The 27,959-nt window shown below is 41.9% G+C and overlaps 1 protein-coding gene across 1 annotated transcript; it reads left to right on the forward strand.

Moving 5' to 3' along the window:
* The first annotated feature begins 5,931 nt into the window (after positions 1-5,931).
* On the forward strand, positions 5,932-7,743 carry LOC123153927 (uncharacterized). The gene has a single exon (XM_044572800.1). The coding sequence runs from the start codon at positions 5,932-5,934 to the stop codon at positions 7,741-7,743; it is 1,812 nt and encodes a 603-aa protein (XP_044428735.1).
* The last annotated feature ends 20,216 nt before the right edge of the window (positions 7,744-27,959 follow it).

Consider the following 27,959-nt stretch of genomic DNA (forward strand, 5'->3'; position numbering starts at 1 on the left):
TATACCTTGCACTATTGGCTCCCTTCTCTGGAGATAACTACTCCCTCTCTTATATGGTCTCATAAATTTCAAACATGCTTGCATCTTTTTAACTATGCAAGGTATTTGATGGCTTGCTTCTATAAAAAATCCTTTCCCCTGTTATATTGAAGGATCCGTAGAGAAATTATAGTGTACTTATTGTTGGCAGACTTTTCCTGCCTTGAGAATATGTATAGCTTCTAAGCAAATAAAATGTTGTGTCTTTTTGTTAACTCGGAATGATGCATCGAGTTGAGAAATATGAGTGTCGTGTCCGTAGGGTAAAGAAGAATTTTAGTTTTCAGTACGACTTCCAGATCTCTATTTTTATGGATATTCTTTGCAACCATATGACCGTGTAAACAATGTTTTGGCATTCCACCCTTCTTTTAGGTCTTTTTATCCGAATTCAATTGGTGAAAGACATGAACGCTCTTTGTTGACACCATGATTCCATGGAGTATAATTTCAACTTGCCATATTTACTCAAGACAATTTTCTCTCACATATGTGGTGGTTATACCAAAATTATGATAAGTGCAGTTCACAATAGGTATAGTACAACTTTGATTTTTCTGCACAGTGATATAACCTGCATATATCCACATCTTCATTCCAGATGCCAAGTGTATCTCCTTTGGTGTTAAACTAATGTACTCAATTGCATAGCCACCACTTCGATTTGTAGCAGATCACGAGAACGAAGAAATATGTCCTGTTGGAGAGCACAGTTGTTTTTGCTTGGAAAATATAAGATGTTGGCAGAGGCTTCATGTAGATTGTTGCATAAAGACCCACTGTGTTCCAATGGATACACTAATAACTGTACATTCTAAAATGCCATTTCATCCTACTGTTAACCATTCCACACAGAGTAGTCATTCGATGCTTTTTTTATGTAGGCATCATATTTTTCATGTCAAACAAATGATCCATGCCATTCTCTTACGCTCCATCCCTTGTTTAGGAAACAATCAATAGGCAACGACTTGGATTTATATAGTTCCCATAGTTTGCTTGAAGGTTTGTATGGATTTACATAAGAGTTTCTTAGATTTAAGAAAATGGTGTAGATGTATAAAGGATTTTTACTTTACAGAGTTTTTAAAAATTATTAAGATAATATTCATTAATAGTTTTGGTTTTGTTTTTAGATCAAAAATTACTTTGTCTGTTATTAAGTCTAAATTAAAGAAATATTTTGTAATTGATTATTTTTTGTAAGTCAAAATGGTATGTCAATTAAGAAAGCACCATCAACTAACACTAGTAGAAAAGGGGGCTTTGGTCCAGGCCGGGTAAGCCCATTAGCCCCGGTTCAGTCCAGAACCGGGACCAATGGGTGCATTTATCCCGGTTCGTGCAGCTAAGGCATTAGCCCCGGTTCACCTGGACCCTTTAGTCCCGGTTCGTGCCACGAACCGGGACTAAAGGGTGCGATGCCCATTAGTCCCGGTTGGTGGCACCAACCGGGACTAAAGGTTAGACCTTTAGTCCCGGTTGGTGCCACCAACCAGGACTAATGGTCTTTGAAGCATTAGTACCGGTTCATGGCACGAACCGGTACTAAAGGTCCCATTTTCAAACTCCTCCCCCCTGGACCGCCTTTTCAGTTTTAGAAAAAACAAAAGAAAATGATGGAAATGTCAATAAAATAAAATAAAATAAGTTTCCCATGTGATATGTGGTCTAGTTGTTGGGAAAATTTACAAATATGAATTTCGACTTTATTTACAAAATCTCTCTGGAATTTGTAAAATGGGCATAACTTTTGCATACGAACTCGGATTAAAAAGTTTTTTATATGAAAAATCATCTACTTGAAAAGTTACATCCGATGGAGACCGCCTATGGCCTGTTTGCAAATTTGTAGAATCCTCAAATTCCAAAAGGAAAAAAAGTTATGCTTAAATTTCAGTTTTTTTTTAATTTTCATTAAATCTGGTCAAACTATGGTCAAACTACTTATTCAAGAAGTATTAGTGTTACTAAATAATTATTCAAGAATATTAGTGTTATTAAATAACTATTTCAGTTTTTTTGAATTTTGGTCAAATCTGGTCAAACTATGGTCAAACTTTGGTCAAACTTTGGTCAAACTACTTATTCAAGAAATATTAGTGTTACTAAAAAAATATTGTTTTTTAAAACAATAGTTTCAAACTCAAACAGTGAAATGTGTGACTTCATGCTCAAGCTAAACTCCTGAGGGTTAATAGGATTGACATCTTACTATTGTCAGGAAAACAACGAGTGCAGACTTGGAAACGAGGAAGAATAGAACCCGGAAGTTAAGCGTGCTCAGGCTGGGGGACTGGGAGGATGGGTGATCGTCCAGGAAGTTAGATGATTTAGAATGATGAGGGGTGATTAGAGATTAAATTGAGCAGTGATGAGGGGTGATTAGAGATTAAAGGTTAAAATAATTCAGAAATTTGAAAATAAAAAAAATTCCAAAAAAAATTCCAAAAAAAATCAGAAAATTTCCTTTAGTACCGGTTGGTGTTACCAACCGGGACTAAAGGTGGACCGGCCATGTGGAGGGCCTTTAGTCCCGGTTCTGGTTTGAAACGGGACTAAAGGGTCAGGGCATTAGTAACGACCCTTTAGTCCACTAAAGGCCCTTATGAACCGGGACTAAAGGCCCTTTTTCTACTAGTGTAACTAAAGGAAATCTCCTTTCCCATGCAAGACCAGTACTTTGTTGTTTTCAGTTAGACGGTTGCTCTAACAAATTAGAATGTGATTGAATTTATATGTCTCCTTTAAAAAGATATTGGTACTGTACACGTCCAAGGAAGATTTGTGATACTACAACCCACTTGATCGACATTCAGGATTTACGGAGAATGTTCCCATGATCAATAAATTATTTTCCAGAAGGTTGTTAAATATCCAGAGATCACATGTCGATTTTTTTATGTTTTGATAGGTTCAATTTAATATGTCTAAAATATATTTAACGGTTCCTAAGTTTTGTATAAACCATAAAAATGCATGCTTACTTGCAATAATATTTTTGTAGTTCGTTGCTTCCTCTGGTACTATATTCAAATTAAGACAATTTGTATATGAAAAATTGATATTCTCAAAATTCTAATAAGCTGGTAACCGGTGGCGGTGGTGCCAATTAGTTAGATATTGGTTATATAAACTCCAACAACATTATATTATCTTATTAACGTGAAAAATTGATACGCATGATAATTTTATCAACTAATCCGTGCGAATGCACGGGTAGGCGACTAGTAAATTTATAATTCTTTATTATTTAGGATTGGCATGTTTTTTTCAAAAATGATGATAAACTCCGGCCTCTGCATCGAGCGATGCACATAGCCATCTTTACTATATTATTCAACAAAGCATTACTAAATAAATACATGCATCGACCCAAACCATCTTCCTTGCGAAAATTGTCGCCCTACCTACAAGGTTGATGATATGTCCTGACCTTTCGCCAACATACACCATGAAAACCGATGGCTTCGCCAAAACTCCCGCCGACTAGCCGGGAGCGCCAATCCATCGCCGTCATCTTCCGCCATCCCATCTCCATGGGTGATCCATGCATTGATCTTGGCAGACCCTTCCGTTGTCGCCGCTACCACAACGGCAAACAATGCAACCTCCCTGCATGTGTCGATCGTTACACATCCGTTGCTAGACCCCGCTACACCACGCCTACGAGAGCCGGTATATGGCACAACGCTCCACCTTCTGAACCCTCCAACGCCTATTCCAAGATGATGCCCCCCCCCCCCCCCCCCCCCCCCGCGCGGAGGGTGAACGGCGCTACACTAGCATTGGCATGCTTAAACTTATTTTTCTAAGTTCCAATCGTTTTTTCAGGATTATGTATGTTTTTTATGGAGAGAAGAAGCACCATTGGTAGTAACAAGTAACAATTGTTACTTGATTGAAGTGCCTTATAAAGTCTATGCACGCTTACATTCACTAGATTTCAAATGTAGAACAATAATAGATGATGAATATGTTGGTTAGGCATGTGTGCGGGCCGCTATTCTAGTTTGTACAGACGTACGTCTACGCCGACGAGCAGGTCTATGCTAATTATAACTAAGTTCACGCTCAATTTCTGAATCTCATGGCATGCAGTGATCATCGAGGAACCTTTTTTTAAAAGGTGCTCATTAATTTAGCTACAGCTAATGAACCTTATAGAAGCCATCTAATCTGAATCGTAATGTATGTTAGCCGTTGCCTGGATTTAAATTCTTTTGCCATGTGAAGTGACTTGCCAGGCGCACCAAGAAAAGAAAAACCACCGACCGCACAATTGCTTGGTGGAGTAGAATTAATACATACTATCAGTTTGTCGGATAGATTACACTGCCAAAATAATTACTACACTTTCACGGTCACTAGAAGTTTTAAGACTTTTTTTGCAAACAGAGGTTTTAAGACTTAATAGCACTTCTCTAAATCGAAAGATGTAATCTGATTAAACTTTGATAAATTATATTATAATACTTTGTTTGGGTTTGTCATGCTTGTCTAAGTTCTATCTCTAGAATTACATTTGATTTTTATGAAGAGAAAATACATATTGATAATAATAATTGTTATGTGATATAAATATAATAAACAGAATTAAGAAAACGTGATGGCTTCTAAAGTCTATGTGGACTGAATAAGAATTTTAATTAGAAAAATAAAAGATGACGAAGATATTGCCTGCTCATGACACAATATAAGCTAATTACAACTAAGTTGATGATCAAATGTTGTCACAGCTCACAGTGATCATCGAGGATCTTTTTTCCAAAGGGGTCATCATCGAGGATCTCAACTAGCAAGTTCTGACGAATAAACCTGCTAGCAGCCATCTAATCTCAATCACAATGTACATTAGCAGCCGCCTGGATTTAAATTCTTGTGCCATGTGAAGAAACTAGCCAGCTACACAATTGCCTGATGATAGAACTATTACATTTTGTGGGTGAGTAAAACATAACTCTTCTACACATAACGTACGTTAATACATGACTAATTTATCTTATATGTGTATCATTATCAAGCTGTCATACTCGATTTGTTCGTGGGAGAGAAGGTACCATACATGTGCTATCATCGTACAACTACCGCGTTCTACTACAAATTAAACAAAGTCAAATCCCCGTGCCGCCAATCAAAATTAGGCGCACCAACTTCCCAAGTCAACGAATATCAAAAGTGGCTGCGCGAAAACCCATCAAGTAAGGCACAGAGCATTAAACTAGGATAAACATGTAGTATTAGTCTATTTTAGGTTTATTGCAATGGCGCCGGCACTTTGCTAGTCGGTGTCAAAATTGAACCATAACTAAAGTTATATCAATTTTATGTTGGCCACCTTGAATTTGTCTTATGCAGACCCTTTAGATTCATATATGGTTAGTTCCAAAACTGCAGGGATGGGAGAAAAAACTGGCCAGCTGAAACCAACAGAGTGTGAGCCGCAGAGAGTATTTGGTCAACTAATAAATGTGATGGCAGTGCTGGATTTAGTACACATCCACACACACCATAGCCGCCACTAATCCTCAAGAAATGCTACTCACAGGACATGGTAAAATGCCCTCTCTTGAGCTTGCCATTGAATACGGGCCAGATGCAGTAGCATCCAATGAAATCTCATCAATCTGACCAAAAGTCCACTATACCAGCTACACCTTGTGTGTACTTGTCATTTCTCCAAATCTTTTAGTATGTCATAGCCGTCTCACTCAGTGCATGGACTGCTTGGAATGGCAAGGAAACTACGTAGTCCAAATCTTTTAGCATGTCATAGCCGTCACGTACGTCGCTATAAGTAGCAGAGCTTACACTTGGTGTTGTATCTATCAGATCAATCTAGCTATCCCCATTGCTTCGATTCCAAAGAGAAGAGGAAGCGAGGAAGGAGAAATGGCCGGCGGCGAGGGCGCCACGGCGGTGATGTGCACGCCGGCGTTCGTGGGGCGGGTGCTGCGCAGCCGGTGGTACGTGGTGTTCGCGTCCATGGTGGTGATGGCGGCGTCGGGGTCCACCTACATCTTCGCGCTCTACTCCAAGGAGCTGCGGTCCGTGCTGGGGTACAACCAGCAGACGCTCAACACGCTGGGCTTCTTCAAGGACCTGGGCACCAACGTCGGCGTCGTCTCCGGCCTGGTGCAGCAGGTGGCGCCCACGTGGGCCGTGCTCCTCATCGGCGCCGGCATGAACCTGGCGGGCTACCTCATGGTGTACCTGGCGCTCACGGAGCGCACGGCGGCGCCGCCCGTGTGGCTCATGTGCATCTACATGTGCGTCGGCGCCAACGCGCTCACCTTCTCCAACACCGGCGCGCTCGTCGCCTGCGTCAAGAACTTCCCGGAGAGCCGCGGCATCGTCATCGGCCTGCTCAAGGGCTTCGTCGGCCTCAGCGGCGCCATCTACACGCAGCTCTACCTCGCCATCTACGGCGACGACGCCAAGTCGCTCGTCCTCCTCATCGCCTGGCTCCCCGCCGCCGTCTACATCTTCTTCGTGCACACCATCCGCGTCCTGCCGTACCGGCGCCGCGCGGAGGGCGACCAGCCCAACAGCAAGCCCTTCTTCTGCTTCCTCTACATCTCCATCGCGCTCGCCACCTACCTCCTCGTCATGATCGTCGTGCAGAAGCAGGTGCCGAGCTTCTCCCACGCCGCGTACGCCGTCGGCGCCACCGTGCTCCTCATCATCCTCTTCCTCCCCCTCGGCGTCGTCATCAAGGAGGAGTACACCGCCGTCTCCCAGCTCGAGGAATCCCTCCAGCACCCGCCGGCCATTGCCGTCGAGGAACCAGCGAGCGCGAAAGACGACGAACAGCCAAAGTGCAGCATGAGCATGACGGGCTGCCTCACCAACGTGTTCAAGCCGCCGGCGCTAGGGGAGGACTACTCCATCATGCAGGCGCTGGTGAGCGTGGAGATGCTGGTGCTGTTCGTGGTGTCGGTGTTCGGCATCGGCGGCACCCTGACCGCCATCGACAACATGGCGCAGATTGGCCAGTCACTGGGGTACCCGGCAAAGAGCATCAACACCTTCGTCTCCCTCATCAGCATCTGGAACTACGCCGGCCGCGTCGGCGCCGGCTACATGTCCGAGTTCTTCGTCGCCCGCTACAGGTTCCCGCGCCCGCTGGCCCTCACCGCCGTGCTCCTCTTCTCCTGCGTCGGCCACCTCCTCATCGCCTTCGGCGTGCCGCAGTCCCTATACGCCGCGTCCGTCATCCTCGGCTTCTGCTTCGGCGCGCAGTGGCCGCTGCTCTTCTCCATCATCTCCGAGGTGTTCGGCCTCAAGTACTACTCCACACTCTTCAACTTTGGCTCTGCGGCCAGCCCCATCGGCGCCTACGTGCTCAACGTGCGCATCGCCGGCCGCATGTACGACGCTGAGGCGGCCAGGCAGCATGGGGGCCACGCCGCCGCCGTCGGCGACAAGATCTGCAAGGGGGTGCAGTGCTTCAAGCACGCGTTTCTCATAATCACGGGGGTCACGCTCGCCGGCGCGCTCGTCTCGCTGGTGCTGGTGTGGAGGACCAGAAGCTTCTACAAGGGGGACATCTACGCCAAGTTCAAGGTGGTGCCCGCCGCCGACGCCGACGGGAGCAACCAAGGTGGGGAAATGGTGGAGGGTACAGTTACACAAGCCCGGGAGCCCCAGAATGGAAACAACAAGAACCAGGAGGATGTCAACGATGAGGAGGAGTTTAAGTGAGAGGGCTAACTCACACGCACTGTGCTAATTTCATTTGATTAAAGCAATTCTTAAAGAATATGCATGCATGTGGATGAACATGTACGTACTGTTTTGTTCTGTTTTGTTTTGACATTAAACCTGTACACTGGTTCTTTTTCCCAGATTTTTTTCCGATAAAAGGCGGACTTTATTGGCTCAAATCGAAGTATCAAGAGAATTAAGGATGGCAATGGGTCGGGTTTGGATCGGGTTGAACAATATCAAATCCATATCCATATCCATGAAGACAATCTTTGCCCGCCCATGAAAATATCCACGGGCGAAAATTTGTGTCCATGTCCAAACCCGATGGATATTCATACCCATTGGATATCCATTGAGTCCTCTCGAGACATATAAATAAGACATAACACAATGTTAACATAAGCTCTTTCATTCTTCACCTAGTGGCAGGCTAGGCTTCACTTATGGTAAACATCAACTTATGGTACATCAACGTCCACTTACAACCTAAGATCATTTAGTATTTTTCTAACAGATGGGAATGACAAGTCATTTAGCAAGGAGATAAAAAATAAGGGAAGGGGCCTTGGAGTATGTTATGGTGGGAACTGAATGTCAAATAATAAAAGTTATGATGGGGATTGTGTGATTTCTTTTACATGTTTTAGATAATAAAGTGTAAAATTGCAGTGGGACATGTGACTGTGTGGTAGGGATAGCAGATTTTTGCCCATTAAGTCATACTATCGGGTCGGGTTTGGGTATACCATCGGATACAAGATTATATACATGCCCTATCCACGAGTAATTGGGTCGGGTTTGGACGCCGCCCATGGACACAAAAGCATATCCAAACCCTATTCATTCGGGTCGGGTATCCATGGATATGCATGTCCATGGGTAAAATTGCCATCCTTAAAGAGAATACAAACATGATGAGCACACACCCGGACTCTGCATAGCTAGGATGCACACAGCCAATACTAACACACACAAAAGCACACGCGGGCAAATAGCAAGTCATATAAGACCAAAGCTATGCATAGGCGAGGCGAAAAAAGAAAACTAAATGATCAGATCCTTGATTGGCAAACTATAGGAAAGGCCATATCCGCACCAACCATCTATGACAACACGTGAACGACGAGATTCTTCAACAACAACGCCTTCACAAAGGGTGCGACGCTTAGGCGCCTGCATCACCGGATCCAACCATCGAAGTATAGAATCTAGATTTTCACCCTGAAGAAACGGTCTGAGCATATATACCCGAGCAATGCCTTCAACAAGGTAACGACATATGAATGTCGCCACTGCCAGGTATAACCAACTCGGGTCAGACCTGGGCTTTCACCCCAGAGCTTGATACTAGGTGTTCGATAAGCACCACCATTGTAGTCATTCATGTGACGTCGCCACCAATTTTTCGCAATCCGGACAGCTACACGCGATACGAACGCTGCCTCTGCGCAACCATTCCTTTGCGTCAAGCCGACATCCATAGTTTGCATCTCATCGCCGAAGCACCAAATCTGGAGGGACGAACCCTCACGAAGATTTTCAGTGGCCACAGCCGCCATGGAGCCGCGGGAGGTCAAAGCTACGTAGTTTGCATCCACCACCAAATAGGCCAATCAAAATCTAGATCGCCGCCGCCGCCGCCTGAGCGCCCATCCGTCGGCGAGGGGAGGCCATACCGAAACAAGTGCTTGCCCACCCGCGAGGATGCATGCAGCCATACGCTCTGGAACAATTCTACACATCTAGCGCCCGTCCATCCAGGCTTGTGCACGCCCACCGTTGCCGTCCAAGACCAGCCGCCAGGGACAGTGCCCGCGTCCACCAAGCCGCCAAGCCCCGCCAGGACCTCGCGTCCCAGCGCGCGCCGACGCGCCGCCCTCGTATGTGCCCACCAGATCTGGGTGCTTCCGCAAGAGGAGGCCCGCCGCCGCCGTCAGCCCCAAAGGCTTCGCCCGACGGCGTCCTCCGACAACGGCGCGGCAGCAGGTGGAGGGAAGGAGGGTGGCGGCACTAGGGTTTGGCAAGGGACGCCCAAGCCTCCCTGGGTGAGGCAACGCGGGGTCTGTTTTTCAATCTATCCCAGATGGGTTCCCAGCAGAACTTTATAAGAAATGTTGGCACATTATTTAAGGGTGACCTTTTACCAATGTTCCATTATTTGTTCAATGGTCATTTCCAGCTTTTTCACCTTAATTTTGGTACGATTACGCTCTTATGAAAGAAGGAGGAAGAAGTGCACATGGAGGAGTTTAGGCTTATTTGTTTTTTGGATGTTGTTTCAAAATTGTCACTAAAGTCGGCACAAATAGGTTGACGCAGATTGCCCATTCGATGGTACATTCGAGTCAGACTGCTTTCATGCCCGGGAGACACATCCTAGAGGGGTTGTTGTCTTATACGAAACATTGCATGAAATCCATTCCAAGAAGTTAGGTGGGGTTATATTCAAGGTGGATTTCGAAAAAGCCTATGATAAGGTCAAATGGCCCTTTCTCCAACAGGCTATACGAACGAAGGGGTTTGCCGAATCCTGACGGAGAAAAGTAGACTCCTTTATTCAAAAAGGTAGCATGGGGATTTAAGTGAATGATGACATAAGTCAATATTTCCAAACCTACAAAGGCTTAAGACAAGTGGATCCGATGTCTCCGGTCTTGTTCAACATTGTGGCAGATATGTTGGTAGTCCTGATAGGTAGGGCCAAGGATAAAGGGCAGGAAGGTAGACTAGTCCCTCATCTAGTTGATGGGGGTATCCACTTTACAATACGCCGGTGACACTATCATCTTCATGGAGCATGACGTCGCAAAGGCCAGGAATATAAAACTGATCCTTTGCCTTTTTGAACAATTGTGGGGTCTAAAATAAATTTTCATAAGAGTGAATTGTTCTGCTTTAGACGAGCTAAAAAGGAACAAGATGCTTATAGACAATTGTTCGGTTGTGAAATGGGTTCTTTGCCATTTCGATATCTAGGAACTCCGGTTCACGATCGGAAGCTTTCCAATAAAGAATGAAAATGTGTTGAGGATCATTTTGAAGAAAAAACTAAGCTGCTGGAAGGGCAAGCTTGTGTCTTACGGAGGTCGCCTAGTGTTAATAAACTCGGTATTAACTAGTATGCCTATGTTCCTTCTATCTTTCTTTGAAGTGCCTATAGGGGTACGGAAAATGTTAGACTTTTATCGATCCCGATTCTTCTCGCAAAGTGGTGAGGCTAAGGCGAAATATAGATTAACAAGGTGGGACATCATTTGCAGGCCCAAAGACCAAGGTGGGCTAGGTATTGAGAATTTGGAAATAAAAAACAAATGCATACTTAGCAAATGGTTATTAAGGCTATCTACGGAGTTGGATGGTGTGTGGGCACAAATCCTTCGTAACAAATAATTCCAAACTATATCCCCAACTCAGGTCACCCTAAGGCCTACCAACCCACCGTTTCGTAAAGGGCTAATGAGAACGAAAGACACTTTTTTCCGTAGAGTGAAATTCGTTGTTGGAGACAGTTGAACTACCTGATTCTGGGAGGATACTTGACCAGGAGATGTGCCTCGAGCTCTTCAGTATCCCACGTTATATAATATTGTGCAACGTAAGGAGGCTTATATTGTTACAGTATTACAATAGTCTTCGTTGAATATTCCATTTAGGAGGTCCCTTGTGGGGGAACACTGGACTTCCTGGTTGCATCTGGTGCGAAGGTTGATGGATGTTCAATTTTCAGACCAGCGAGACGTATTTCAATGGAAGTTAACTAAGAACAATGCGTTTACGGTGAAATCTATGCACCCGGATTTAATTAACTCTGGCCCAATCCCGGGATCAAACCATATATGGAAAATTATGGTGCCGCCGAGAATCAAGATTTTCATGTGGTTTGTACATAAGGAAGTGATTCTCACTAAGGATAATCTTCCGAAGCGAAGATGAGTCGTCAGCCCTCAATGTTGCTTTTGTGCCTGATGTCTACTACACAACCTTCTTCTTGTAGACGTTGTTGGGCCTCCAAGTGAAGAGGTTTGTAGGACAGTAGCAAATTTCCCTCAAGTGGATGACCTAAGGTTTATCAATCCATAGGAGGCGTAGGATGAAGATGGTCTCTCTCAAGCAACCCTGCAACCAAATAACAAAGAGTCTCTTGTGTCCCCAACACACCCAATACAATGGTAAATTGTATAGGTGCACTAGTTCGGCGAAGAGATGGTGATACAAGTGGTATATGGATGGTAGATAATAGTTTTTGTAATCTGAAAATATAAAAACAGCAAGGTAACGAATGATAAAAGTGAGCGTAAACGGTATTGCAATGTGTTGAAACAAGGCCTAGGGTTCATACTTTCACTAGTGCAAGTCCTCTCAACAATAATAACATAATTGGATCATATAACTATCCCTCAACATGCAACAAAGAGTCACTCCAAAGTCACTAATAGCGGAGAACAAACTAAGAGATTATGGTAGGGTACGAAACCACCTCAAAGTTATTCTTTCCAATCAATCCGTTGGGCTATTCCTATAAGTGTCACAAACAGCCCTAGAGTTCGTACTAGAATAACACCTTAAGACACAAATCAACCAAAATCCTAATGTCACCTAGATGCTCCAATGTCACCTCAAGTATCCGTGGGTATGATTATACAATATGCATCACACAATCTCAGATTCATCTATTCAACCAACACATAGAACCTCAAATAGTGCCCCAAAGTTTCTACCAGAGAATCACGACGAAAACGTGTGCCAACCCCTTTGCATAGGTTCATGGGAGGAACCCGTAAGTTGATCACCAAGACATACATCAAGTGAATCACGTGATAGCCCATTGTCACCACAGATACGGATGGCAAGACATACATCAAGTGTTCTCAAATCTTTAAAGACTCAATCCGATAATATAACTTCGAAGGGGAAACTCAATCCATTACAAGAGAGTAGAGGGGGAGAAGAAACATAAGATCCAACTATAATAGCAAAGCTCGCGATACATCAAGATCGTGCCAAATCAAGAACACGAGAGAGAGAGATAAAAAACATAGCTACTGGTACATACCCTCACCCCCGAGGGTGAACTACTCCCTCCTTGTCATGGAGAGCGCCGGGATGATGAATATGGCCACCGGAGAAGGATTCCCCCTCCGGCAGGGTGCCAGAATGGGTCTACATTGTCTTTTGGTGGCTATGGAAGCTTTTGGCAGCGGAACTCCCGATCTATTGTTTTTGGGTATATGGATATATATAGGCGGAAGAAATACATCAGGGGAGCCACGAGGGGCCCAGGAGGCTGGAGGGCGCACCAGGGGGGGTGGGCGCGCCCCCTGCCTCATGGCTTCCCGGTTGATCCCCTGACGTGCACTCCAAGTCTCCTGTATTGCTTTCTTTCCAAAAATAACTTTTCCGAAGGTTTCATTCCGTTTGATATTACTTTTCTTCGAAACCCTAAAACAAGGAAAAAATAGAAACTGGCACTAGGCTCTAGGTTAATAGGTTAGTCCCAAAAGTCATATAAAATAGCATATAAATGCATATAAAACATCCAAGGTTGATAATATAATAGCATGGAACAATCAAAAATTATAGATACGTTGGAGACGTATCAGTGCCCAGGATGAGACAATACAACATCTCTTCCTTGACTGCCCCCTAGCCAAGATCCTATGGCGCTCGATTCATATAGCCTTTAATATTAACCCTCCCACTAGCATTGTAATGTTGTTTGGGACATGGCTTTCTGGTGTGGGGCCCATTACTGCGAGACGTATTCAGATAGAAATATGCACATTACTCTAGGCTATATGGAACTGCAGAAATGATATGATCTTTAATAGAAAAAACTTTATTAATTTCTTTCATGGCATCATCATAACTACTGGTTGGTTCCGTACGTGTTCGTTACTCACTCATACATATTGCAAGGATATTTTGGTTACTGGGTGCAACCAGTGGGAGACGGTGGCATGAGACATTTTCAACAGGCTTGGATGGCGGTCCACTAATAGGATAGGTGTTTAGTCACTGAGTCCTATGATTTGTCGGTTGTGGCTTGTTGTTTTTCCAGTTTTGAGGCTGATTTTTTCTCCTTTTGCGAGATGTACTGAATTGCAGACTTGATTGTACTTTATTTTGTTTTAATAAAATGGTTGTATGCATCATGTTGATGCAGAGGTCAGGGGTTATCCTCCTTTAAAAAAACATTATTTCTTTTTTGATGTTGCTGATTGTGGAATTAATTTGGTATGTATATGGTTTCCAACTTTCGATGGTAAAGTCTCTTAGCCAGCAGGTACCATCAGCCATGCATGTGGCTGCAAATTGTAGCAAATATGGTGACTCTCCTGACAATGTCTAGCAGCTAAAACTAGCATAGTGGCCCTCGCAATTGAGAGGGCATGGTCTTTAATGTGTTGACAATGTCTTATAAGTAACTACTTGAGCTTCTATTTTCTTTTAGAAAAATAATGTTACCTATGACCATTTTTATGATAAAATGCATGGGTTTGTAGCGATGTCTCATGCACCCCACTACATCTTCTTCTTTTTGTGGATCATGTGCTCTACGATTTTCTTAAATTTGTGGATCATGTGCTCTATGCTCTGTGTTGCTTAATTTGTGGATCATGTGCTCTATTCTTTGTGTTGCTTAATTTGTGGATCATGTTAGTTTTGGGTACTCGTCAGTTTCGTCAGACAACACCGACCGCAGAAGAAAAAAACATAGTTTTGGGGCCCAAATTGAAACTAAGCTCTGGTTGGGACATCTCATCGCGTTGAGTGTCGGAGGCCCACGCGTTGGCTCTGTTTTTAACCTTGATTATTACCATGGTAAATCCATGGTTTGCCATGCCGAACGAAAATAGTGCATGATGGTAAATCGATTTATTGTTGGACTTGCACATGTCAAATTTATTCGTACATATCATGGCAATTTCCTTCTGTATATAGCCTACGGCACAACACTTTCATTTTTGAGTTCATTTTTTGACATGCGGGTATTATAAACAAGTTTTTGTTGCAAGAAAAATATTGTATACACGATTTTTTGTTTTTGTTTTTTATTAAGAAGTAGCTCGGCTACGGCATCATATCCATCGACCGATATCTCACGCAGCAAGCATACATCCATAACACAAAAAGTAGCAACCATAGCATACTTCTTACATAAAACATAATGTACCCTAAACCATAGCACAGTCCACAAATTATTCAAAAATTAGCTTGTTTTTGTTCATAGAATATACGAAATAGGGCCACCAACAATTCAAAAAATTTATCTTTTATTCTTCTTCTTTTCAACATCAACATGGCTCATTTTTTAGCTTTAGTTTCCCTTTTGACACTTCAACTACTCCATTATCCGCATGTGCGAAAACTTGACCCTACTCTAAATGGGCGAAAACTTGACCCTACTCTAAATAGGCGAAAACTTGCTGGTTTTAATTGAGGAATACTCAATCATTGATTGATTTAGCAGAATGGCTCGTGTACGGCACCATATCCATCTAGCGATAACCAACGACATATCAAATAAGGGTAGCGTTTCTCAAAAAAATCAACTAAGGGTAGCAAGCATAACAAAGTTCTTAGGGAGGGGATAACACGACAAAGATTAAAAGTTCACGGTACAGTCAATGACATAATTAAGATAGAAATATATAGAAGATAAAAAGCCCTAACACCCTAGGGCAAGACAAGCTCACGATCGAGACTGGGACTTCACCACCATCTTCACTGCACCTTCTCTTCACTACTCCCTCTTCATGTCGTCCAGGCCGATGTAATAGGGGAGGCTGTGCATACCATCGCGGGTGGGGAAGATGCATTTGATACGTCTCCAACGTATCTATAATTTTTGATTGCTCCATGCTATATTATCTACTGTTTTGGACATTATTAGGCTTTATTATCCACTTTTATATTATTTTTGGGACTAACCTATTAACAGGAGGCCCAGCCCAGAATTGCTGGTTTTTTTCCTATTTTAGGGTTTCGAAGAAAAGGAATATCAAACGGAGTCCAAATGGAATGAAACCTTTGGGAACGTGATTTTCTCAATGAACAAGACCCAGGAGACTTGGACCCTACGTCAAGAAACAAAGGAGGAGGCCACGAGGTAGGGGGCGCGCCTACCCCCCCCCCCCAGGCGTACCCTCCACCATCGTGGCCCCCTGTTGCTCCACAGACGTACTCTTTCCTCCTATATATACCTACGTACCCCAAACGATCAGATACGGAGCCAAAACCCTAATTCCACCGCCGCAACTTTCTGTATCCATGAGATCCCATCTTGGGGCCTGTTCCGGAGCTCCACTGGAGGGGGCATCGATCACGGAGGGCTTCTACATAATCACCATAGCCCCTCCGATGAAGTGTGAATAGTTTACCTCAGACCTACGGGTCCATAGTTATTAGCTAGATGGCTTCTTCTCCCTTTTTGGATCTCAATACAATGTTCTCCTCCTCTCTTGTGGAGATCCCTTCGATGTAATCTTTTTTTGCGGTGTGTTTGTTGAGACCGGTGAATTGTGGGTTTATGATCAAGTCTATCTATGAACAATATTTGAATCTTCTCTGAATTCTTTTATGTATGATTGGTTATCTTTGCAAGTCTCTTCGAATTATCAGTTTGGTTTGGCCTACTAGATTGATCTTTCTTGCAATGGGAGAAGTGCTTAGCTTTGGGTTCAATCTTGCGGTGTCCTTTCCCAGTGACAGTAGGGGCAGCAAGGCACGTATTGTATTATTTCCATCGAGGATAACAAGATGGGGTTTTCATCATATTTCATGAGTTTATCCCTCTACATCATGTCATCTTGCTTAAGGCGTTACTCTGTTTCCATGAACTTAATACTCTAGATGCATGCTGGATAGCAGTCGATGAGTGGAGTAATAGTAGTAGATGCAGGCAGGAGTCGGTCTACTTGTCTCGAACGTGATGCCTATATACATGATCATACCTAGATATTCTCATAACTATGCTCAATTCTGTCAATTGCTCAACAGTAATTCATTCACCCACCGTAGAATAACTATGCTCTTGAGAGAAGCCACTAGTGAAACCTATGGCCCCCGGGTCCATCTTCATCATATTAATATTCCAATACTTAGTAATTTCCTTTGCTTTTTTGCTTTTCTTTTATTTTACTTTGCATCTTTATCATAAAAATACCAAAAATATTATCTTATCATATCTATCAGATCTCACTCTCATAAGTGGTCGTGTAGGGATTGACAACCCCTTATCGCGTTGGTTGTGAGGATTTATTTGTTTTGTGCAGGTACGAGGGACTCACGCGTAGCCTCCTACTGGATTGATACCTTGGTTCTCAAAACCCGAGGGAAATACTTACGCTACTTTGCTGCATCATCCCTTCCTCTTCGGGGAAAACCAACGCAGTGCTCAAGAGGTAGCAAGAAGGATTTCTGGCGCCGTTGCTGGGGAGGTTCACGCAAGTCAAGATTTGACTCCCGACAACGAGCCATTTCTGGCGCCGTTGCCGGGGAGTCTACGCAAAAGTCAATATACCAAGTACCCATCACAATCCCTATCTCCCACATTACATTATTTGCCACTTTCCTCTCGTTTCCTCTCCCCCACTTCACCATTGCCGTTCACCTCTTTTCCGTTTGCTTGTCGTTATGGCTAGTCCCTTATCTTCTCCGTTATCTCCCGAGAATGAAATTATAAATTAAAAGCAAAGGGAGGGAGAAAATCTAAAAGTTGCTTGGCATAGAATTTGCAATGCTCAAAATAGATCTAAAAGGAAGCAATCTACTTCCGTTCTTCTTCGCAATTTATATATAGGCATAACTCCTTGGCACAGATATATCCTTGATACCATTACCGGAGGGAACTTCTTGGGTAGCCATACTTTTGATTCTTATAATGCTATGATAGATTTGTTTGGTTCACCCCCTCTTTTGGTTAATGGAACTGTATTAACTTTGGAGCATGTAATGCAAAGGCTCGAAATTATTGAAAATAAGGTTGCTACCATAGAGTTAATTGAAAATTTCGATAAAAAGATCCACAACCGAATCTCTCGATATGGATCTAAAGTAGGAGTCACTTTGAAAAATATTAAAGAGAAGGAACCCATAGTTAATGAGAAAATAAATCACGATTCCACTAGGATTGATAAAATTGAGGATATTATTACCAACTTGGGAACCGCTTTTTGTTCCGTAAAGAATACTCCAAGTCCTCCCACTAAAATTGTCAAGCTTATGTATGTTCCTAAAAATAAGGGTGAATCCACTAGTAAGGAAACTACGGATCTCAAATCTATAAGTATTCATCCCAATCTTTTTGCTATCATTAAGGAACCATTTGTTACAAATGAATTTTTTGATCTTGTGCCTAAAAGTTTGATAATAAATAAAAAGAAAGAAATTCCTAAGGATGGTAGATACCTCATTGAAGAATTGCCTACAAAAGATGGCAATACCTAGATCTATCCTTGCTTTTTATGCCTAGCCAGGGGTGTTAAACGATAGCGCTTGTTGGGAGGCAACCCAATTTTATTTTTATTCCTTGCTTTTTTCTCCTGTTTAGTAATAAATAATTTATCTAGCCTCTGTTTAGGTTGTGTTTTTGTGTTTAATTACTGTTTGTGCCAAGTAGAACCGTTGGGAAGACTTGGGGAAAGTCTTGTTAATGTTGCTATAAAAAACAGAAACTTTAGCGCTCACGAGAACTGCTGCCATTTTTATTTGGAAAGTGATATTTAGTTAATTCTTTTTGCAGATGATTAATAGATAAATTACTCACGTCCAGAAATCTATTTTAGAATTTTTGGGGTCCAGATCTTGCGCTAGCTACAGATTACTACAGACTGTTCTGTTTTTGACAGATTCTGTTTTTCGTGTGTTGTTTGCTTATTTTGATGAATCTATGGCTAGTAAAATAGTTTATAAACCATAGAGAAGTTGGAATACAGTAGGTTTAACACTAATATAAATAAATAATGAGTTCATTACAGTACTTTGAAGTGGTCTTTTGTTTTCTTTCGCTAACGGAGCTCACGAGATTTTCTACTTTAAGTTTTGTGTTGTGAAGTTTTCAAGTTTTGGGTAAAGATTTCATGGATTATGGAACAAGGAGTGGCAAGAGACTAATCTTGGGGATGCCCAAGGCACCCCCAAGATAATCTAAGGACACCTAAAAGCCAAAGCTTGGGATGCCCCGGAAGGCATCCCCTCTTTTCGTCTACTTCTATCGGTAACTTTACTTGGAGCTATATTTTTATTCACCACATGATATGTGTTTTGCTTGGAGCGTCTTGTATGATTTGAGTCTTTGCTTTTTAGTTTACCATAATCATCCTTCCTGTACACAACTTTTGAGAGATCCATACATAATTTGGAATTTGTTAGAACACTTTATGTGCTTCGCTTATATCTTTTGAGTTATATAGTTTTGCTCTAGTACTTCACTTATATCTTTTAGAGCACGGTGGTGGATTTGTTTTATTGGAACTATTGATCTCTCATGCTTCACTTAGATTATTTTGAGAGTCTTAAATAGCATGGTAATTTCCTTAAATAATCATAATATGCTTGGTATTGAAGAATAGTAAAAATTTTCTTATGAGTGTGTTGAATGCTATGAGAAGTTTGATGCTTGATAATTGGTTTGAGATATGAAGATGGTGATAATAAAGTTATGCTAGTTGAGTAGTTGTGAATTTGAGAAATACTTGTGTTAAGGTTTGTGATTCCCATAGCATGCACGTATGGTGAACCCTTATGTGATGAAGTCGGAGCATGATTTATTTTTTGATTATCTTCCTTATGAGTGGCGGTCGGGGACGAGCGATGGTCTTTTCCTACCAATCTATCCCCCTATGAGCATGCGCGTAATACTTTGCTTTGATAACTTGTATATTTTCGCAATAAGTATATGAGTTCTTTATGACTAATGTTGAGTCCATGATTATACGCACTTTTCTTCCTTCCACCATTGCTAGCCTCTCAAATACCGCGCACCTTTCGCCGGTATCATACACCCACCATATACCTTCCTCAAAACAGCCACGATACCTACCTATTATGGCATTTCCATAGCCATTCCGATATATATTGCCATGCAACTTTCCACCGTTCCGTTTATTATGACACACTCCGTCATTGTTATATTGCTTAGCATGATCATGTAGTTAACATCGTATTTGTGGCGAAGCCACCATTCATAATTCTTTCATACATGTCACTCTTGATTCATTGCATATCCTGCTACACCATCGAAGGCATTCATATAGAGTCATATTTTGTTCTAAGTATCGAGTTGTAATTGTTGAGTTGTAAGAAAATAAAAGTGTGATGATATTGAACTTCTCTATTTTTATAATTTGGACTTCATGGTTTATTTGAAATACTTTCTTTTTCCATTTGAACATCTAAATACACGGTGAACCTCTTTCAGAAGAATTTTTGAACTTTCCCGGGCCGAGCACTTGAACTTCTACCAACAAAACTTTTAGACTTTGCCCTTTTATTGTAATTTTCTAATACGAAACACACACCATGCTGTACGTTAACTTCTGACAGTTATCACTTTGGATTTCTTTTTTGTTTCTCGTTCGTAATGGAAAAAATCTGAGTTTTTATAGACATCGATCCGCTCTAACTTTTTACAAAACAAAATTATAGTTTTTTCCACTTTCTACGATTTATTTTTTTGTATCGCGACATTTTTAGGCATTTTTTTGTTGTCAGTGAAATGCCCTGGACGATCCTTTTTATTTCATTTATGATTTTCTTCACGATATGGTACATGTGAACTTGTGAATTTATAAAACATGAACTTCACATTTATATCTAAAACATGAATTTCTAAAACATAACGGGTTTAGCTTTTTAGAAATATACTTTGGGGCGTATATAATCGTTAGTGTTGAATTATTTTGAATACAAGCTCAAATTATTTTGAACTTCTTGGTTGTCCTTTTTAGAAAGATGAATAACTATTTTAAAACTCCATCGCTCGTTATTTAAGTTTAACCACAAAGCATAATTTACCCACACCATGATTCAAATGATCAAATAGGCAAAATCAGGGAAAGAAATACGCGATTACGTTCCAAGGAAAAGCATCAACAGTAGCAGCACTAGCAATCACACAGGCTACCTATGGATGGATACCATGCACGCACACCACACGCATCACAACACACAAGGAACGCATAGCGCGCTAGCACATCACGCGCAAGCACACCTTCAGGCAGGCAGCTGCATGCTAGAGAAGGGGCAACCCCAGACATGTTGAGGCACTGGCGGGAGGACGACCGACAACCTGAGCACATGGTCGATGATCAGTAGCTGGCGCGCATTACGAAGTTTCCTTCCATGCGTGTATCGGTGGAACTGCTGTTAATTCTTTTGTTGAACTGATACAGAAGAATTGCCTCAAATCTTTTTGGAAATACATTGAAGAAAGGATGCGGTTTTTTTTGCAAGAAGTGTTGTCCTCACTCCGTCGACGCATCCCCATATGTATTATTGGAGGACAGAGTGATTGGGAGGTGGCCGCCAGCGATGTACCGTGCTCGGGGACAAAGTAGCTCACCGGAGTAGCACCACCTCCCACGTTCTAGCATCCGCTGGATCCGGCATAAGAATTCCTTGACGCAGTAGGTAGCCGAGTACGACAACGCCGGTGCTGGAGGAGAGAATCTCGTCGTCGTCATCCTTTGCTTTTTGGGCAGTACGTCGAGGGATGGGGCTGAACTGCTTGCCGGACCCGTGGATCTCACCGGTCCTGACCAGATCCGTGCAGGGGGGTGGCTGCGGGGGGTGGTTGACGTCGCGCCGGCTGTAGGTGGTGGACCTCACTTGCAGCGGCGCGCGTGACCAGGTGCAGGTCGGGACTCCTCCCAGCTGCAGGTCGAGACCTCCCCCATCTGCAGGTCGGCCGAAGGGATGGCGAGACGGTGGTTGGTTGGGAGACGAGGGGCACGGGGTGGGGAGGCAGCGGTTGGCCGGAGGGCCCGCAGGGAGGTCGGGGAGGTCGCCGTCTCTAATGGCCATGGCGGGCTCCTCTGCTGATGTGGCCACCCTCGCCGGAAGAGAAGCTGGGCGAGGCCGGGGGCAGCCTAGGTGGCAGGGAAGGCGCGGCGGCGTACCAAAGGTAGACGGCGAGGCCGCGCGCCGGCGCTTGGTGGTCGCTGGCGGTGGCGGGATCGGTCCTGGGTGGATCCAGAGGATGAGGAGGCCCGGCGGCCGGATCCAGGGGCGGAGACAGCCCGGCGGCCGGATCCGGGGGCTGAGGCTACGCGGAGATCGGATATGGGGGCGGGGCAGGGGCGAGGCAGGGGCGGCCATGGTTGCCGGTGGTTGTGTGCGGGGGAAGGTGGAATCGGGGTGGGATAGAGCAGGGCGGAAGAAGGTGGGTTGCGGTTTTTTTCTTTGTCGCTTCCGGTTCGGAAGTTCGGGATGATCTCTTCGGCCCTATATAGGGGCGTTGTGATCCGAATAACTATTTTGATCCTGGGATCAGAATAGTGTATATATATATATGGTCACGCTATTCGCCACCCTGGGTGAGGAATAGTTATTCTTCACCCCCTCTCTATTTTGACATCAATTCGCCGTATTTTTACGTTTCGTAAATTTTGTCTTATTTCATACACAAAAATAGAACGTAAGAAAATATGTACTCGCCGTAAAAAATATTTTATGTTACGTAAAATTACGAATGTAACAGTGTAAAACATACATAAAATGTGATTTTTCTGGTCTTATAACCTATATTTTTATTTTTTATACCAAATTTTACATATTGAATCAATATGCATGTAACTATTTATATTCTAAACATAATTTATTTAGAAAGCGATAGTAAGATTACCCCGGATGAATAACTTATTATGCACCCTGGATGATATATAAAGTGTTATTTTCAACAAAAAAAACTAATGTGTTTGTGTGCGTGTTGGACTCTCGTACTCTAAAAAGAGAAGGGACTCTCTATGGACTACTTGTTTTTTATTTTACGTGACATTGTGTAGATCTACTTTTAATCTCAATCATCAATTTTTATCGTTAACACAAAATCAATGGATATAAATGAATGACTTATGGAGAATTATGAAAGACTTCGTCCTTTATTATTAGGTATAGATATAGATATAGATATTAGGTATAGATATAGATATAGATATTAGGTATAGATTGGTTTTCGTTTCTGTGCATATTGTCAAAGGTTTAGCAGTTTGACTAATTTTACTAAGATCTGCCTCTCCAAATTGATGACTATAGTTAGTAGGCTACTTGGCACAAGAATAATAACGAAATAACGCAAGAAACACCTAACCAAGATGTTTTCCTCCATGGTGTTCTTGAATAAAAAAAGATATATCTCTGGAAGGATATTGTTCCAATTGCAATATATATCAAACAATAGTTTCTTTATTTTTTTCCCTTACTACTCTTAGTTTTCTCAAGACTGTGAGCATTATAGACAAATATCCAATTTTAAGCCCGGGCTCATCTGCACCTGGTTAAAAAATAATTCATAAAAAATTCACACAAATCCAAATTTTTTGTGCATGGTAGATAATTTGGTGCGCGAGGTGCGCTCCAAATTTTAGAGCATTTGGACATTTGAGTAGCCCTCAGCAAAAAAGACAAATTGGTTCAGAACAATATATGAACAATACACTATTTAACAGACCCCAAATTTGTCTCTTTTTTTTGCTGAGAGCTACTCAGATGTCCAAATGATTTGAATTTGGACCGGACATCGCGCACCAAATTATCTACCATGCCAAAAATATTGAAATTTTCTATTATTTGTTTTGATTTTTTTTTATTCAGCGCAGGTGCAGATGCTCCTGGGAGGCAAAATGCCTCACTCCATTATAAACTCTTACTTGAACTTTTCAGATTTGCAGAAATAAAAGGCAAATGTGTTCATCATATACATGCACTATTATTTTCTGACAAGCCTCACTACTTTTGTTTTCTATTGATAAAACTTGATATTTCTTTCAAGGAGGCGTCTTATGTGTATGTCTAGGGCACAACTAGATGTGCCTTAGTTATTGCACGTTGAAATGAGCCACTCAAATATAAAAATATAAAAAATATATACCCACACCAATCTTCATGTACAATCAATGACATGTGATTTAGATGTGCAATACTACTTAAAGGACATCTAGATGTGCTTTAGCAAAAACGCATTTTATAACTCGAATTTATCTCTCTAGGGAGATATACCAACGACTAGAATATGGAACCATACATGTAAAAGCAGTGGGTATTAGTTGCATAATTGAATTAAGGGTAAAGATATAGATTGTTCCAAATGATATAGGTTATATTAGGCTCGAGGGCATCTGGGCCAAGCACGTGCCGCGGCGGAAGCAGCTGCCCTCCGCGACGGCGGCGCGGACGTCCGAGTTCTCCACCCTCTTATGCCATCGGACCAGCGGCATCAATCCGGCCGCTCGAGGTGGACAGGGTTGGAGCCGAGGTGTACTCCCTGACCAGCGCTCCCCCCTTTGCATGACGGCGTCTCTCCTCCAACTTCCCTCACTGATGATACTCTTCAAATATCGGCTCGTAGTACCACCAACTTCTCTACGCAAGTACTACACTCAATCTGGTTGCTCCCGCCCTCCGCATGGCGAAATTAGCTTTTCGTGCATGGCTGTTAGATAGGCAGAGATCATCAGATGAGAAGGGTTCATGCATACAACGAGCGCGGTGCACGCACACATACATATGTCATCTTGGTTGCAAGTGCAATTAGCCTGTCCATCGGCCTCGTGCATCTGACTACACATGCCATGTGGTCCTTGATCATTAACTGAGTGATCAAATTACTATGGTTAACTTCAGAAGAAAAGAATTATTGTGATTTCTTCATTCAGGAATCTGTAGCAAATTATTATGCACTAGCACTAATATGGTTACCTTCGATGGGCTTATTGCCTGCATGTGCTTTTTCAAGTTTGTTTGTGTGTTTTCTCTTCTGGTTGTTCCTTTTCTACAAGTGTTGTCATATAAACAGAAATGAAACTCACATTCTATATTTCAGATGTATAGATAAATGTGAGTCGGCCTTCAAACTTGCCAAAAGCAGGTATGGACATAGATTTAAGGGTTATCATTCACTTAAATCTTGACGAATTGATATCTGTTTACATTCAGAACTGAGATAAATAGGAATCATTTTGTTCATTTTACTTGGTTACATGAGCTTTTTCTCTTCTATGTAGGCCAAAATTGTACAAAAGTTATCTCCTGAAGTTATATCGAAGGTGAATTCTGTGAGGTAACCATCTAAATTAGTTTTTAATATTTGTTACAGGCTCTTGTGTTGAAAGGTTTTTCGCTTGGTCAATCTCTTACCTTTTAGTATTTCAAGAATGAATTTATAAATGTTGCAGTAGCAGGGGATGAAACTGTTAAAAATAGGGACAATGGTGTTAAAAAAATAGGCACTATTAAAACTAGTTCCGGGAGTACTTAAATATGGAATATTATGTCTTCCTACTATAGAATACATCTTATACCTTGCACTATTGGCTCCCTTCTCTGGAGATAACTACTCCCTCTCTTATATGGTCTCATAAATTTCAAACATGCTTGCATCTTTTTAACTATGCAAGGTATTTGATGGCTTGCTTCTATAAAAAATCCTTTCCCCTGTTATATTGAAGGATCCGTAGAGAAATTATAGTGTACTTATTGTTGGCAGACTTTTCCTGCCTTGAGAATATGTATAGCTTCTAAGCAAATAAAATGTTGTGTCTTTTTGTTAACTCAGAATGATGCATCGAGTTGAGAAATATGAGTGTCGTGTCCGTAGGGTAAAGAAGAATTTTAGTTTTCAGTACGACTTCCAGATCTCTATTTTTATGGATATTCTTTGCAACCATATGACCGTGTAAACAATGTTTTGGCATTCCACCCTTCTTTTAGGTCTTTTTATCCGAATTCAATTGGTGAAAGACATGAACGCTCTTTGTTGACACCATGATTCCATGGAGTATAATTTCAACTTGCCATATTTACTCAAGACAATTTTCTCTCACATATGTGGTGGTTATACCAAAATTATGATAAGTGCAGTTCACAATAGGTATAGTACAACATTGATTTTTCTGCACAGTGATATAACCTGCATATATCCACATCTTCATTCCAGATGCCAAGTGTATCTCCTTTGGTGTTAAACTAATGTACTCAATTGCATAGCCACCACTTCGATTTGTAGCAGATCACGAGAACGAAGAAATATGTCCTGTTGGAGAGCACAGTTGTTTTTGCTTGGAAAATATAAGATGTTGGCAGAGGCTTCATGTAGATTGTTGCATAAAGACCCACTGTGTTCCAATGGATACACTAATAACTGTACATTCTAAAATGCCATTTCATCCTACTGTTAACCATTCCACACAGAGTAGTCATTCGATGCTTTTTTTATGTAGGCATCATATTTTTCATGTCAAACAAATGATCCATGCCATTCTCTTACGCTCCATCCCTTGTTTAGGAAACAATCAATAGGCAACGACTTGGATTTATATAGTTCCCATAGTTTGCTTGAAGGTTTGTATGGATTTACATAAGAGTTTCTTAGATTTAAGAAAATGGTGTAGATGTATAAAGGATTTTTACTTTACAGAGTTTTTAAAAATTATTAAGATAATATTCATTAATAGTTTTGGTTTTGTTTTTAGATCAAAAATTACTTTGTCTGTTATTAAGTCTAAATTAAAGAAATATTTTGTAATTGATTATTTTTTGTAAGTCAAAATGGTATGTCAATTAAGAAAGCACCATCAACTAACACTAGTAGAAAAGGGGGCTTTGGTCCAGGCCGGGTAAGCCCATTAGCCCCGGTTCAGTCCAGAACCGGGACCAATGGGTGCATTTATCCCGGTTCGTGCAGCTAAGGCATTAGCCCCGGTTCACCTGGACCCTTTAGTCCCGGTTCGTGCCACGAACCGGGACTAAAGGGTGCGATGCCCATTAGTCCCGGTTGGTGGCACCAACCGGGACTAAAGGTTAGACCTTTAGTCCCGGTTGGTGCCACCAACCAGGACTAATGGTCTTTGAAGCATTAGTACCGGTTCATGGCACGAACCGGTACTAAAGGTCCCATTTTCAAACTCCTCCCCCCTGGACCGCCTTTTCAGTTTTAGAAAAAACAAAAGAAAATGATGGAAATGTCAATAAAATAAAATAAAATAAGTTTCCCATGTGATATGTGGTCTAGTTGTTGGGAAAATTTACAAATATGAATTTCGACTTTATTTACAAAATCTCTCTGGAATTTGTAAAATGGGCATAACTTTTGCATACGAACTCGGATTAAAAAGTTTTTTATATGAAAAATCATCTACTTGAAAAGTTACATCCGATGGAGACCGCCTATGGCCTGTTTGCAAATTTGTAGAATCCTCAAATTCCAAAAGGAAAAAAAGTTATGCTTAAATTTCAGTTTTTTTTAAATTTTCATTAAATCTGGTCAAACTATGGTCAAACTACTTATTCAAGAAGTATTAGTGTTACTAAATAATTATTCAAGAATATTAGTGTTATTAAATAACTATTTCAGTTTTTTTGAATTTTGGTCAAATCTGGTCAAACTATGGTCAAACTTTGGTCAAACTTTGGTCAAACTACTTATTCAAGAAATATTAGTGTTACTAAAAAAATATTGTTTTTTAAAACAATAGTTTCAAACTCAAACAGTGAAATGTGTGACTTCATGCTCAAGCTAAACTCCTGAGGGTTAATAGGATTGACATCTTACTATTGTCAGGAAAACAACGAGTGCAGACTTGGAAACGAGGAAGAATAGAACCCGGAAGTTAAGCGTGCTCAGGCTGGGGGACTGGGAGGATGGGTGATCGTCCAGGAAGTTAGATGATTTAGAATGATGAGGGGTGATTAGAGATTAAATTGAGCAGTGATGAGGGGTGATTAGAGATTAAAGGTTAAAATAATTCAGAAATTTGAAAATAAAAAAAATTCCAAAAAAAATTCCAAAAAAAATCAGAAAATTTCCTTTAGTACCGGTTGGTGTTACCAACCGGGACTAAAGGTGGACCGGCCATGTGGAGGGCCTTTAGTCCCGGTTCTGGTTTGAAACGGGACTAAAGGGTCAGGGCATTAGTAACGACCCTTTAGTCCACTAAAGGCCCTTATGAACCGGGACTAAAGGCCCTTTTTCTACTAGTGTAACTAAAGGAAAT

This window comes from Triticum aestivum, chromosome 7A (genome assembly GCF_018294505.1).
Source record: "Triticum aestivum cultivar Chinese Spring chromosome 7A, IWGSC CS RefSeq v2.1, whole genome shotgun sequence".
In the NCBI taxonomy this organism is placed as follows: domain Eukaryota; kingdom Viridiplantae; phylum Streptophyta; class Magnoliopsida; order Poales; family Poaceae; genus Triticum; species Triticum aestivum.

Excerpts from the sequence above, each read along its gene's own strand:
- LOC123153927 (XM_044572800.1), top strand. The coding sequence starts at position 5,932 with ATGGCCGGCGGCGAGGGCGCCACGGCGGTGATGTGCACGCCGGCGTTC.